General features: G+C 40.8%; 1 protein-coding gene across 1 annotated transcript in view; it reads right to left on the bottom strand.

The window, feature by feature from the left end:
• The window catches only part of LOC129844721 (voltage-dependent calcium channel gamma-3 subunit-like), a 47711-nt gene that overhangs the window by 7048 nt on the left and 25326 nt on the right, over positions 1–15337 (bottom strand). The window contains exon 3 of the mRNA XM_055912770.1: positions 5049–5132. Within this exon, the coding sequence (XP_055768745.1) occupies positions 5049–5132 (84 nt within the window). The remainder of the gene's footprint in view (positions 1–5048; positions 5133–15337) is intronic.

The raw sequence follows: 15337 nt of genomic DNA, 5'->3' as shown, positions 1-15337 counted from the left end.
AAAATCACATTGTATGATTTTTAATTAATTAATTTGCATTTTATTGCATGACATAAGTATTTGATACATCAGAAAAGCAGAACTGAATATTTTGTACAGAAACCTTAGTTTGCAATTACAGAGATCATACGTTTCCTGTAGTTCTTGACCAGGTTTGCACACACTGCAGCAGGGATTTTGGCCCACTCCTCCATACAGACCTTCTCCAGATCCTTCAGGTTTCGGGGCTGTCGCTGGGCAATACGGACTTTCGGCTCCCTCCAAAGATTTTCTATTGGGTTCAGGTCTGGAGACTGGCTAGGCCACTCCAGGACCTTGAGATGCTTCTTACGGAGCCACTCCTTAGTTGCCATGGCTGTGTGCTTCGTGTCGTTGTCATGCTGGAAGACCCAGCCACGACCCATCTTCAATGCTCTTACTGAGGGAAGGAGGTTGTTGGCCAAGATCTCGCGATACATGGCCCCATCCATCCTCCCCTCAATACGGTGCAGTCGTCCTGTCCCCTTTGCAGAAAAGCATCCCCAAAGAATGATGTTTCCACCTCCATGCTTCACGGTTGGGATGGTGTTCTTGGGGTTGTACTCATACTTCTTCTTCCTCCAAACACGGCGAGTGGAGTTAGACCAAAAAGCTCTATTTTTGTCTCATCAGACCACATGACCTTCTCCCATTCCTCCTCTGGATCATCCAGATGGTCATTGGCAAACTTCAGACAGGCCTGGACATGCACTGGCTTAAGCAGGGGGACCTTGCGTGCGCTGCAGGATTTTAATCCATGACGGCGTAGTGTGTTACTAATGGTTTTCTTTGAGACTGTGGTCCCAGCTCTCTTCAGGTCATTGACCAGGTCCTGCCGTGTAGTTCTGGGCTGATCCCTCACCTTCCTCATGATCATTGATGCCCCACGAGGTGAAATCTTGCATGGAGCCCCAGACCGAGGGTGATTGACCGTCATCTTGAACTTCTTCCATTTTCTAATAATTGCGCCAACAGTTGTTTCCTTCTCACCAAGCTGCTTGCCTATTGTCCTGTAGCCCATCCCAGCCTTGTGCAGGTCTACAATTTTATCCCTGATGTCCTTACACAGCTCTCTGGTCTTGGCCATTGTGGAGAGGTTGGAATCTGTTTGATTGTGTGTGGACAGGTGTCTTTTATACAGGTAACGAGTTCAAACAGGTGCAGTTAATACAGGTAATGAGTGGAGAACAGGAGGGCTTCTTAAAGAAAAACTAACAGGTCTGTGAGAGCCGGAATTCTTACTGGTTGGTAGGTGATCAAATACTTATGTCATGCAATAAAATGCAAATTAATTATTTAAAAATCATACAATGTGATTTTCTGGATTTTTGTTTTAGATTCCGTCTCTCACAGTTGAAGTGTACCTATGATAAAAATTACAGACCTCTACATGCTTTGTAAGAAGGAAAACATGCAAAATCGGCAGTGTATCAAATACTTGTTCTCCCCACTGTATGTCATGTGTATTATATAGACAGGTACTATATATTTAATGTGTATTATATAGACAGGTACTATATATGCCATGTGTATTATATAGACAGGTACTATATATTTAATGTGTATTATATAGACAGGTACTATATATGTCATGTGTATTATATAGACAGGTACTATATATGTCATGTGTATTATATAGACAGGTACTATATATGTAATGTGTATTATATAGACAGGTACTATATATTTAATGTGTATTATATAGACAGGTACTATATATGTCATGTGTATTATATAGACAGGTACTATATATGTCATGTGTATTATATAGACAGGTACTATATATGTAATGTGTATTATATAGACAGGTACTATATATTTAATGTGTATTATATAGACAGGTACTATATATGTCATGTGTATTATATAGACAGGTACTATATATGTCATGTGTATTATATAGACAGGTACTATATATGTAATGTGTATTATATAGACAGGTACTATATATGTCATGTGTATTATATAGACAGGTACTATATATGTAATGTGTATTATATAGACAGGTACTATATATGTAATGTGTATTATATAGACAGGTACTATATATTTAATGTGTATTATATAGACAGGTACTATATATGTCATGTGTATTATATAGACAGGTACTATATATTTAATGTGTATTATATAGACAGGTACTATATATGTAATGTGTATTATATAGACAGGTACTATATATGTAATGTGTATTATATAGACAGGTACTATATATGTCATGTGTATTATATAGACAGGTACTATATATGTCATGTGTATTATATAGACAGGTACTATATATTTAATGTGTATTATATAGACAGGTACTATATATGTAATGTGTATTATATAGACAGGTACTATATATGTCATGTGTATTATATAGACAGGTACTATATATTTAATGTGTATTATATAGACAGGTACTATATATGTAATGTGTATTATATAGACAGGTACTATATATGTCATGTGTATTATATAGACAGGTACTATATATTTAATGTGTATTATATAGACAGGTACTATATATGTCATGTGTATTATATAGACAGGTACTATATATTTAATGTGTATTATATAGACAGGTACTATATATGTAATGTGTATTATATAGACAGGTACTATATATGTCATGTGTATTATATAGACAGGTACTATATATTTAATGTGTATTATATAGACAGAGATGCTGTTCAGACCCATTCACACATTCTAAAGATCAGGTCTCTACTGTATGTAACAAAGACAGTGAGTCGTCCTACTCATCCCTCCTGAATTGGTGAACGTGTGTGTGTGTGTGTGTGTGTGTGTGTGTGTGTGTGTGTGTGTGTGTGTGTTTGTGTGTGTTTGTGTGTGTGTGTTTGTGTGTGTTTGTTTGTGTGTGTGTGTGTGTGTGTAGTAGCATTTCCTCTAAAAGCTGTGCAATTCAGACCCATTCACACATTTCATAGTTTACACCACAGGGGAGATGTGGAGCGAGACATGGAGAAAGAGAGGAGAGGGGAGAGGAGGGAGATGAGAAGAGAGAGATGAGGAGAGAGAAGAAGAGAGAGATGAGGAGAGAGATGAGGAGAGAGATGAGGTTAGAGATGAGGAGAGAGATGAGAAGAGAGATGAGGAGAGAGATGAGGAGAGAGATGAGAAGAGAGATGAGGAGAGAGATGAGGAGAGAGAAGAGGAGAGAGATGAGAGAGATGAGAGAGATGAGAAGAGAGATGAGGAGAGAGATGAGAAGAGAGATGAGGAGAGAGATGAGGAGAGATGAGAAGAGAGATGAGGAGAGAGATGAGAAGAGAGATGAGCAGAGAGATGAGGAGAGATGAGAAGAGAGATGAGAGAGATGAGAGAGATGAGATGAGAGATGAGGAGAGAGATGAGAAGAGAGATGAGGAGAGAGATGAGAAGAGAGATGAGAAGAGAGATGAGGAGAGAGATGAGGAGAGATGAGAAGAGAGATGAGAGAGATGAGAGAGATGAGATGAGAGATGAGGAGAGAGATGAGAAGAGAGATGAGGAGAGAGATGAGAAGAGAGATGAGAAGAGAGATGAGGAGAGAGATGAGGAGAGAGATGAGGAGAGAGATGAGAAGAGAGATGAGAGAGATGAGAAGATGATAGAGATGAGAGAGATGAGAGAGAGATGAGGAGAGAGATGAGGTTAGAGATGAGGAGAGAGATGAGAAGAGAGATGAGGAGAGAGATGAGGAGAGAGATGAGAAGAGAGATGAGAGAGATGAGAGAGATGAGAGAGATGAGAGAGAGAGATGAGATGAGAGATGAGGAGAGAGATGAGAAGAGAGATGAGAAGAGAGATGAGGAGAGAGATGAGGAGAGAGATGAGGAGAGAGATGAGGAGAGAGATGAGGAGAGAGATGAGATGAGAGATGAGGAGAGAGATGAGAAGAGAGATGAGGAGAGAGATGAGAAGAGAGATGAGAAGAGAGATGAGGAGAGAGATGAGGAGAGAGATGAGAAGAGAGATGAGGAGAGAGATGAGAGAGAGAGATGAGAAGAGAGATGAGGAGAGAGATGAGGAGAGATGAGAAGAGAGATGAGAGAGATGAGAGAGATGAGATGAGAGATGAGGAGAGAGATGAGAAGAGAGATGAGGAGAGAGATGAGAAGAGAGATGAGAAGAGAGATGAGGAGAGAGATGAGGAGAGATGAGAAGAGAGATGAGAGAGATGAGAGAGATGAGATGAGAGATGAGGAGATAGATGAGAAGAGAGATGAGAAGAGAGATGAGGAGAGAGATGAGGAGAGAGATGAGGAGAGAGATGAGAAGAGAGATGAGAGAGATGAGAAGATGATAGAGATGAGAGAGATGAGAGAGAGATGAGGAGAGAGATGAGAAGATGATAGAGATGGGGGGAGGGATGAGGAGAGAGAAGAGAAGAGAGATGAGAGAGATGAGAAGATGATAGAGATGAGAGAGATGAGAGAGAGATGAGGAGAGAGATGAGAAGATGATAGAGATGGGGGGAGAGATGAGGAAAGAGATGAGGAGAGAGATTTGGAGAGAGATGAGGAGAGAGATGAGGAGATGAGAAGAGAGATGAGGAGAGAGATGAGGAGAGAGATGAGGAGAGAGATGAGGAGAGAGATGAGAGAGATGAGAAGATGATAGAGATGGGGAGAGGGATGAGGAGAGAGAAGAGAGATGAGGAGAGAGATGAGGAGAGAGATTTGGAGAGAGATGAGGAGAGAGATGAGGAGATGAGAAGAGAGATGAGGAGAGAGATGAGGAGAGAGATGAGGAGAGAGATGAGAAGAGAGATGAGGAGAGAGATTTGGAGAGAGATGAGGAGAGAGATGAGAGAGAGATGAGAAGAGAGATGAGAGAGAGATGAGAAGAGAGATGAGGAGAGAGATGAGAAGAGAGATGAGAGAGAGAGAGAGAGATATGTGTGTGTGTGTGTGTGTGTGTGTGTGTGTGTGTGTGTGTGTGTGTGTGTGTGTGTGTGTGTGTGTGTGTGTGTGTGTGTGTGTGTGTGTGTGTGTGTGTGTGTGTGTGTGTGTGTGTGTGTGTGTGTGTGTGTCCAGACTTACGGAGAAGGTATTCCGCTGCGTCTGCCTCATAATCTGTAGCCTCTGGGAAGTGATCGATCTTCTTACATACACCTCGGAATGTTCCTGTAAAACACACACACACACACACACACACACACACACACACTCATTATGGGGTATTGTGATGTCATTATGGGGTATTGTGATGTCATTATGGGGTATTGTGATGTCATTATGGGGTATTGTGATGTCATTATAGGGGTATTGTGATGTCATTATGGGGTATTGTGATGTCATTATGGGGTATTGTGATGTCATTATGGGGTATTGTGTATAGATTGAAAAAAACAATTTAATACATTTTAGAATAAGTCTGTAACGTAACAAATTGGGGAAAAAGTCAAGGGGTTTGAATAATTGTTTGTTTAACTATCCTTGTGGGAACCAGAACATTGGGGGACATTTTGCTATTTTAGGCTTAAGGTTTAGCGGTTAGCGGTTACGGTTAGGAGTTATTTTTTATTTTTGGTTAAGGGTTAGGGAAGATGTGATTTTGAATGGGAATCAATTCTTTGGTCCCGCACAAGGATAGCAATACAAAAGTGTTTGTGTGTGTGTGTGTGTGTGTGTGTGTGTGTGTGTGTGTGTGTGTGTGTGTGTGTGTGTGTGTGTGTGTGTGTGTGTGTGTGTGTGTGTGTGTGTGTGTGTGTGTGTGTGTGTGTGTGTGTGTGTGTGTGTGTGTGTGTGTGTGTGTGTGCAGTAGCATTTTCTCCCAGACCCATTCACACATTCCAAAGTTTACACCACAGGGGAGATGTGGAGGGAGATGGAGTGATATGGAGAGAGAGACAGAGAGACAGAGAGAGAGAGACAGAGAGAGAGAGACAGAGAGAGAGAGAGAGAGAGAGAGAGAGAGAGAGAGACAGAGAGAGAGAGCAAGAGAGAGAGAGAGAGAGAGAGAGAGAGAGAGAGAGAGAGAGAGAGAGAGAGAGAGACAGAGAGACAGAGAGACAGAGAGAATGAGTAAACATTTCAGCACCATGGACAGCACCCCATTGCTTCATATGTTGAAGTCGAAAGTTTACATACACTTAGGTTGGAGTCATTAAAACTCGTTTTTTCACTCCACAAACGTCTTGTTAACAAACTATAGTTTTGGCAAGTCGGTTAGGACATTTACTTTAGGCAATTTCCAAATGCCTGAAGGTACCACGTTCATCTGTACAAACAATAGTACTCAAGTATAAACACCATGGGACCACGCAGCCGTCATACCGCTCAGGAAGGAGACGCGTTCTGTCTCCTAGAGATGAACGTACTTTGGTGCGAAAAGGGCAAATCAATCCGAGAACAACAGCAAAGGACCTTCTGAAGATGCTGGAGGAAACAGGTACAAAAGCATCTATATCCACAGTAAAACGAGTCCAATATTGACATAACCTGAAAGGCCGCTCAGCAAGGAAGAAGCCACTGCTCCAAAACCGCCATTAAAAAAAAAGCCAGACTACGGTTTACAACTGCACATGGGGACAAAGATCATACTTTTTGGAGAAATGTCCTCTGGTCTGATGAAACAAAAATATAACTGTTTGGCCATAATGACCATCGTTATGTTTGGAGGAAAAGGGGGAGGCTTGCAACCCGAAGAACACCATCCCAACCGTGAAGCACGGGGGTGGCAGCATCATGTTGTGGGGGTGCTTTGCTGCAGGAGGGACTGGTGCACTTCACAAAATAGATGGCATCATGAGGCAAGAAAATCATGTGGATTTATTGAAGCAACATCTCAAGACATCAGTCAGGAAGTTAAAGTTTGGTTGCAAATGGGTCTTCCAAATGGAAAATGACCCCAAGCATACTTCCAAAGTTGTGTGAAATAACACATTTCGCTGCATCTAATTTTTCTCTATTTTGGTTAGGTCAGGGTGTGACTAGGGTGGGCAATCTATGTTTTCTATTTCTTTGTTGGCCAGGTATGGTTCCCAATCAGAGGCAGCTGTCTATCGTTGTCTCTGATTGGGGATCATATTTAGGCAGCCTTTTTTCCCACCTGTAGTTTGTGGGATCTTGTTTTTGGTACTGTGCTGTTTTAGCTCTACTAAACGTATAGTTTAGTTTTTTATTCGTTTTTTTTTCTCGATGTTCATTAAATAAAGAAAGATGTACGCCTACCACCCTGCGCCTTGGTCCTCTCATTCCAACAACGAGCGTGACAACGTCACATCAAACGTCTTCAACGATGGCCGTCTCAGACTGAAGCATTTAGTGAACGAACGATAGACCGGAGGAAGAATTCAGTTGGAGTCGTCAGGCAAGGCCCGAATTCACTACAGGGGGTGCTGTTTCAACTTTGTAAAATATCGTCCCCAAATTAAACTGCCTCGTACTCAATTCTTGCTCGTACAATATGCATATTATTATTACTATTGAATAGAAAACACTCTCTAGTTTCTAAAACCGTTTGAATTATTTCTCTGAGTGAAACAGAAGTCGTATGGCAGCGAAATTCCTGACAGGAACTCCAAAATCTGAAAATGTTGACTCTGTTCTAGGATCAGTTTAAAACTCTGTATGTATCCTATGGGTCGACATGAACTGCATGCACCTCCCCCTGGATGTCAGTAACCAATGAGAATTGGAATGGAGTTTCTAGGCAGATCTGAGGCCATATAAATAGGCTTGGCACGAGTTGCGCACCCTTTTCAAGATTCGCCATGACGCAAGGCAGACATCAGCATGGCTTTCTGAAAAGCTCACGTTATCGCGTTAGATATATCCGGCTGTGATTTTCTTCGATATAGGTGTTAAAAACATCATAATGTAGTTTTTTTAAACCGAGTTATATCAGTTTACATGAGTATATTTCGATTTTCTGAGTTTTCTTTGTGCTGCGCTATGAACAGTTGGACACCTCTGAGCCACATAGCTAACGTTTGCTGCTAGTTCCAAAGTTGAAGAGGACATTCTACAGCCGAGCAACGATTATTATGGACAAAGGACAACTTGCCCAAGATTCTGATGGAAGCTCATCAAAAAGTAAGAACTATTTATGATGTTAATTCGTTGTTCTGTGGAAAAATTTAAAATGATTATTCCTCCATTCCTTTCGGTGGGGTCTCGCTATAACGCATCCTGTATGTCGTAGTAACGTTAATTTAAAAATCTAACACAGCGGTTGCATTAAGAACTAATTTATCTTCATTTGCTGTCTAACCTGTATTTTTTAGTCAAATTTTATGATTATTTATTGATTAGATTAGGTGTTTCTCCAAGATGGCGCCGGGCAGATTGCCTGAAATGTTGCTACTATTCACATTGTATAACCACGATTTGTGCTGCTAAATATGCACATTTTCGAACAAAACCTATATGCATTGTGTAATATGATGTTACAGGACTGTCATCTGATGAAGTATATCAAGGTTAGTCAAAAATTATATATCTTTTGCTGGATTGTTACGATCGCTAACCTTTGCTGCTGGTAAATTGCTTGTGTTTCTGGCTATTGTGGTAAGCTAATATAATGCTATATTGTGTTTTCGCTGTAAAACACTTAAAAAATCTGAAATATTGGCTGGATTCGCAAGATGTTGGGCTTTCATTTGCTGTACGCTGTGTATTTTTCAGAAATGTTTTATGATGAGTATTTAGGTATTTGACGTTGGTCTCTGTAATTATTCTGGCTGCTTCAGCGCTATTTCAGATTGCAGCTGCAATGTAGAACTGTGATTTATACCTGAAATATGCACATTTTTCTAACAAAACATATGCTATACAATAAATATGTTATCAGACTGTCATCTGATGAAGTTGTTTCTTGGTTAGTGACTTTTTATATCTTTATTTGGTCGAATTAGTGATGGCTACCAATGCAGGAAAAAAATTGTGGAAAAATAAAGTTGTGTCTTTTGCTATGGTGGTTAGCTAATAGAAATACATATTGTGTCTTCCCTGTAAAACATTTAAAAAATCGGAAAATGATGGCTGGATTCACAAGATGTGTATCTTTCATTTGGTGTCTTGGACTTGTGATTTCATGAACATTTGATTATATGATATCCCTGTGGCTTTAGGCTACGCTATGCTAGTCTGCTTTTTTGATGGGGGGGATCCCGGATCCGGGTTTGTGACTCGTTAGAGGTTAATAATAGAATTAAAAATACACAAAACTAATCGGTATTAGACTTGATTCCCATTGCGTTTTTCCACCAGTATATTGAATTGCATATGGGAGATGTAGTCCTAAAAAACATTGCCATGGTTCCTATGTGATAAAACAGTACGAAAACTACAAAAAACTACAACTCACCTCATCCACTGCCTGACTGGCAGGGTAATGCCATGGCAACCATTCTGAAACAGAACACAACACATCCACTGCCTGACTGGCAGGGTAATGCCATGGCAACCATTCTGAACCAGAACACAACACCTCATCCACTGCCTGGCTGGCAGGTTAATGCCATGGCAACACCTCATCCACTGTCTGACTGGCAGGGTAATGCCATGGCAACCATTCTGAACCAGAACACAACACCTCATCCACTGTCTGACTGGCAGGGTAATGCCATGGCAACCAGAACACAACACCTCATCCACTGCCTGGCTGGCAGGGTAATGCCATGGCAACCATTCTGAACCAGAACACCTCATCTAGGATCAGCACATCGCCCTTCACGCCTAACCTTCAACCGTAACGCTGTGAATGCTAAATCTGACCTTCGACCAGTGTCCTGTGGCTACCTCATCCTGCTTCCAGTAATGATTTTTTAATTTAAATTGTATTTATTTATTTAACTAGGCAAGTCAGTTAAGAACTAATTATTATTTACAATGACGGCCTACCAAAAGGGCAAAATGTCTCCTGCGGAGACGGGGGCTGGAATTAAACAAGTAAATAAATAAATACAAACATAGGACAAAAACCCACATCAGGACAAGAGAGACAACACAACACTACATAAAGAGAGACCTGAGACGACAACATAGCAAAGCAGCTCAACATGACAACAACATGGTAGCAACACAACATGACAACAACATGGTAGCAACACAACATGACAACAACATGGTAGCAACACAACATGACAACAACATGGTAGCAACACAACATGACAACAACATGGTAGCAACACAACATGACAACAACATGGTAGCAACACAACATGACAACAACATGGTAGCAACACAACATGACAACAACATGGTAGCAACACATCATGACAACAACATGGTAGCAACACAACATGACAAAGACATGGTAGCAACACAACATGACAACAACATGGTAGCAACACGTGACAACACAGCATGGAGGCAATACCACATGACAACAACATGGTAGAAACACAACATGACAACAACATGGTAGCAACACAACATGACAACAACATGGTAGCAACACAACATGACAACAACATGGTAGCAACACAACATGACAACAACATGGTAGAAACACAACATGACAACAACATGGTAGCAACACAACATGACAACAACATGGTAGCAACACAACATGACAACAACATGGTAGCAACACAACATGACAACAACATGGTAGCAACACAACATGGTAGCAGCACAAAACATGGTACAAACATTATTGGGCACAGACAACAGCACAAGGGGCAAGAAGGTAGAGACAACAATACATCACGCAAAGCAGCCACAACTGTCAGTAAGAGCGTCCATGATCGAGTCTTTGAATGAAGAGATGGAGACAAAACTGTCCAGTTTGTTGCAGATCGTTCCAGTCGCTAGCAGCAGCGAACTGAAAAGAGGAGCGACCCAGGGATGTGTGTGCTTTGGGGACCTTTAACAGAATGTGACTGGCAGAACGGGTGTTGTATGTGGAGGATGAGGGCTGCAGTAGATATCTCAGATAGGAGGGAGTGAGGCCTAAGAGGGTGGATATCTCAGATAGGGGGGAGTGAGGCCTAAGAGGGTGGATATCTCAGATAGGGGGGAGTGAGGCCTAAGAGGGTGGATATCTCAGATAGGGGGAGTGAGGCCTAAGAGGGTGGATATCTCAGATAGGGGAGAGTGAGGCCTAAGAGGGTGGATATCTCAGATAGGGGGGAGTGAGGCCTAAGAGGGTGGATATCTCAGATAGGGGAGAGTGAGGCCTAAGAGGGTGGATATCTCAGATAGGGGAGAGTGAGGCCTAAGAGGGTGGATATCTCAGATAGGGGGGAGTGAGGCCTAAGAGGGTGGATATCTCAGATAGGGGAGGGTGAGGCCTAAGAGGGTGGATATCTCAGATAGGGAGGAGTGAGGCCTAAGAGGGTGGATATCTCAGATAGGGGGGAGTGAGGCCTAAGAGGGTGGATATCTCAGATAGGGAGGAGTGAGGCCTAAGAGGGTGGATATCTCAGATAGGGAGGAGTGAGGCCTAAGAGGGTGGATATCTCAGATAGGGGGGAGTGAGGCCTAAGAGGGTGGATATCTCAGATAGGGGAGGGTGAGGCCTAAGAGGGTGGATATCTCAGATAGGGAGGAGTGAGGCCTAAGAGGGTGGATATCTCAGATAGGGGGGAGTGAGGCCTAAGAGGGTGGATATCTCAGATAGGGAGGAGTGAGGCCTAAGAGGGTGGATATCTCAGATAGGGAGGAGTGAGGCCTAAGAGGGTGGATATCTCAGATAGGGAGGAGTGAGGCCTAAGAGGGTGGATATCTCAGATAGGGGGGAGTGAGGCCTGAGAGGGTGGATATCTCAGATAGGGGGGAGTGAGGCCTAACAGGGTGGATATCTCAGATAGGGGGGGGTGAGGCCTAAGAGGGTGGATATCTCAGATAGGGGGGAGTGAGGCCTAAGAGGGTGGATATCTCAGATAGGGAGGAGTGAGGCCTAAGAGGGTGGATATCTCAGATAGGGGGAGTGAGGCCTGAGAGGGGGGATATCTCAGATAGGGGGGAGTGAGGCCTAAGAGGGGGGATATCTCAGATAGGGGGGAGTGAGGCCTAAGAGGGTGGATATCTCAGATAGGGGGGAGTGAGGCCTAAGAGGGTGGATATCTCAGATAGGGGGGAGTGAGGCCTAAGAGGGTGGATATCTCAGATAGGGGGGGTGAGGCCTAAGAGGGTGGATATCTCAGATAGGGGGGAGTGAGGCCTAAGAGGGTGGATATCTCAGATAGGGGGGGGATGAGGCCTAAGAGGGTTTTATAAATGAGCATTACTCAGTAATACTGCATTCATTTCATTATACTCTCAGTAATGAGGCATTCATTTCATTCTACTCTCAGTAATAATGCATTCATTTCATTATACTCTCAGTAATAATGCATTCATTTCATTCTACTCTCAGTAATAATGCATTCATTTCATTCTACTCTCTGTACTGAGGCATTCATTTCATTCTACTCTCAGTAATGCTGAATTCATTTCATTCTACTCTCAGTAATGCTGCATTCATTTCATTCTACTCTCAGTAATGCTGCATTCATTTCATTCTACTCTCAGTAATGATGCATTCATTTCATTCTACTCTCAGTAATGAGGCATTCATTTCATTCTACTCTCAGTAATAATGCATTCATTTCATCCTACTCTCAGTAATAATGCATTCATTTCTACTCTACTCTCAGTAATGCTGCAATCATTTCATTCTACTCTCAGTAATAATGCATTCATTTCATTCTACTCTCAGTAATGAGGCATTCATTTCATTCTACTCTCAGTAATGAGGCAGTCATTTCATTCTACTCTCAGTAATAATGCATTCATTTCTACTTTACTCTACTCTCAGTAATGCTGCATTCATTTCATTCTACTCTCAGTAATAATGCATTCATTTCATTCTACTCTCAGTAATGAGGCATTCATTTCATTATACTCTCAGTAATAATGCATTCATTTCTACTTTACTCTACTCTCAGTAATGCTGCATTCATTTCATTCTACTCTCAGTAATAATGCATTCATTTCATTCCACTCTCAGTAATGAGGCATTCATTTCATTCTACTCTCAGTAATAATGCATTCATTTCTACTTTACTCTACTCTCAGTAATGCTGCATTCATTTCATTCTACTCTCAGTAATGATGCATTCATTTCATTCAACTATCAGTAATGAGGCATTCATTTCATTCTACTCTCAGTAATAATGCATTCATTTCATTCTACTCTCAGTAATGAGGCATTCATTTCATTCTACTCTCAGTAATGAGGCATTCATTTCATTCTACTCTCAGTAATAATGCATTCATTTCTACTTTACTCTACTCTCAGTAATGCTGCATTCATTTCATTCTACTCTCAGTAATAATGCATTCATTTCATTCTACTCTCAGTAATAATGCATTCATTTCATTCTACTCTCAGTAATGAGGCATTCATTTCATTCTACTCTCAGTAATAATGCATTCATTTCATTATACTCTCAGTAATGAGGCATTAATTTCATTCTACACTCAGTAATATTGCATTCATTTCATTCTACTCTCAGTAATAATGCATTCATTTCATTCTACTCTCAGTAATAATGCATTCATTTCATTCTACTCTCAGTAATGCTGAATTCCTTTCATTCTACTCTCAGTAATGATGCATTCATTTCATTCTACTCTCAGTAATGAGGCATTCATTTCATTCTACTCTCAGTAATGAGGCATTCATTTCATTCTACTCTCAGTAATAATGCATTCATTTCATTATACTCTCAGTAATGAGGCATTCATTTCATTCTACTCTCAGTAATGCTGAATTCATTTCATTCTACTCTCAGTAATGATGCATTCATTTCATTCTACTCTCAGTAATGCTGCATTCATTTCATTCCACTCTCAGTAATGATGAATTCATTTCATTCTACTCTCAGTAATGCTGCATTCATTTCATTCTACTCTCAGTAATGAGGCATTCATTTAATTCTGCTCTCAGTAATGATACATTCATTTCTACTTTACTCTCAGTAATGAGGCATTCATTTCATTCTACTCTCAGTAATGATGCATTCATTTCATTCTACTCTCAGTAATGAGGCATTCATTTAATTCTACTCTCAGTAATGATGCATTCATTTCATTCTACTCTCAGTAATGCTGCATTCATTTAATTCTGCTCTCAGTAATAATGCATTCATTTCATTCTACTCTCAGTAATGAGGCATTCATTTCATTCTACTCTCAGTAATGCTGCATTCATTTCATTCTACTCTCAGTAATGATGCATTCATTTCATTCTACTCTCAGTAATGAGGCATTCATTTCATTCTACTCTCAGTAATGATGCATTCATTTCATTCTACTCTCTGTACTGAGGCATTAATTTCATTCTGCTCTCAGTAATGCTGCATTCATTTCATTCTACTCTCAGTAATGATGCATTCATTTCATTCTACTCTCAGTAATAATGCATTCATTTCATTCTACTCTCTGTAATGCTGCATTCATTTCATTATACTCTCAGTAATGAGGCATTCATTTCATTCTACTCTCAGTAATAATGCATTCATTTCATTCTACTCTCAGTAATAATGCATTCATTTCATTCTACTCTCAGTAATGCTGCATTCATTTCATCCTACTCTCAGTAATAATGCATTCATTTCATTCTACTCTCAGTAATGCTGAATTCATTTCATTCTGCTCTCAGTAATAATGCATTCATTTCATTCTACTCTCTGTAATGCTGCATTCATTTCATTATACTCTCAGTAATGAGGCATTCATTTAATTCTACTCTCAGTAATGCTGAATTCATTTCATTCTGCTCTCAGTAATGATGCATTCATTTCATTCTACTCTCAGTAATGATGCATTCATTTCATTCTACTCTCAGTAATGAGGAAATCATTTAATTTCATACTGTTATTTATGGCTATGAAGCCTGGTATTAATGCTGTCATTGGGTCTTGCGAACACCCTAAGAGAAAGTGTGTGTGTGTGTGTGTGTGTGCGTGCGTGCGTGTGTGTAAACGACATGAAGTCAATGAATGTTGATAAATAGTATATTATAAGACGATTAAAACGATGGTCAAATTGGATTAATCTCCACAATGCTAATAAACAATAGACCCACTGCATCTGGTCACGTCCTGAGGCTAACGATTCTATTTATAAATCTGTTTATGTTTCTATTTTTGAAGTGGTCCTCGTCACACGCTTACGATGTCGCACACGCTAACGTGGCAGAGAGAGGGGGACACAAATATGTCACGACACCACGCTGTCTCTGTGATCTCTCTACACACACACACACACACACACACACACACACACACACACACACACACACACACACACACACACACACACACACACACACACACACACACACACACACACACACACACACACACACACACACACACACACACACACACACA

This window comes from Salvelinus fontinalis, unplaced genomic scaffold (assembly GCF_029448725.1).
Source record: "Salvelinus fontinalis isolate EN_2023a unplaced genomic scaffold, ASM2944872v1 scaffold_0209, whole genome shotgun sequence".
NCBI classification, from domain to species: domain Eukaryota; kingdom Metazoa; phylum Chordata; class Actinopteri; order Salmoniformes; family Salmonidae; genus Salvelinus; species Salvelinus fontinalis.
The sequence above is the reverse complement of the archived record's forward strand: the minus strand, read 5'-3'. Positions and strand labels throughout refer to the sequence as shown.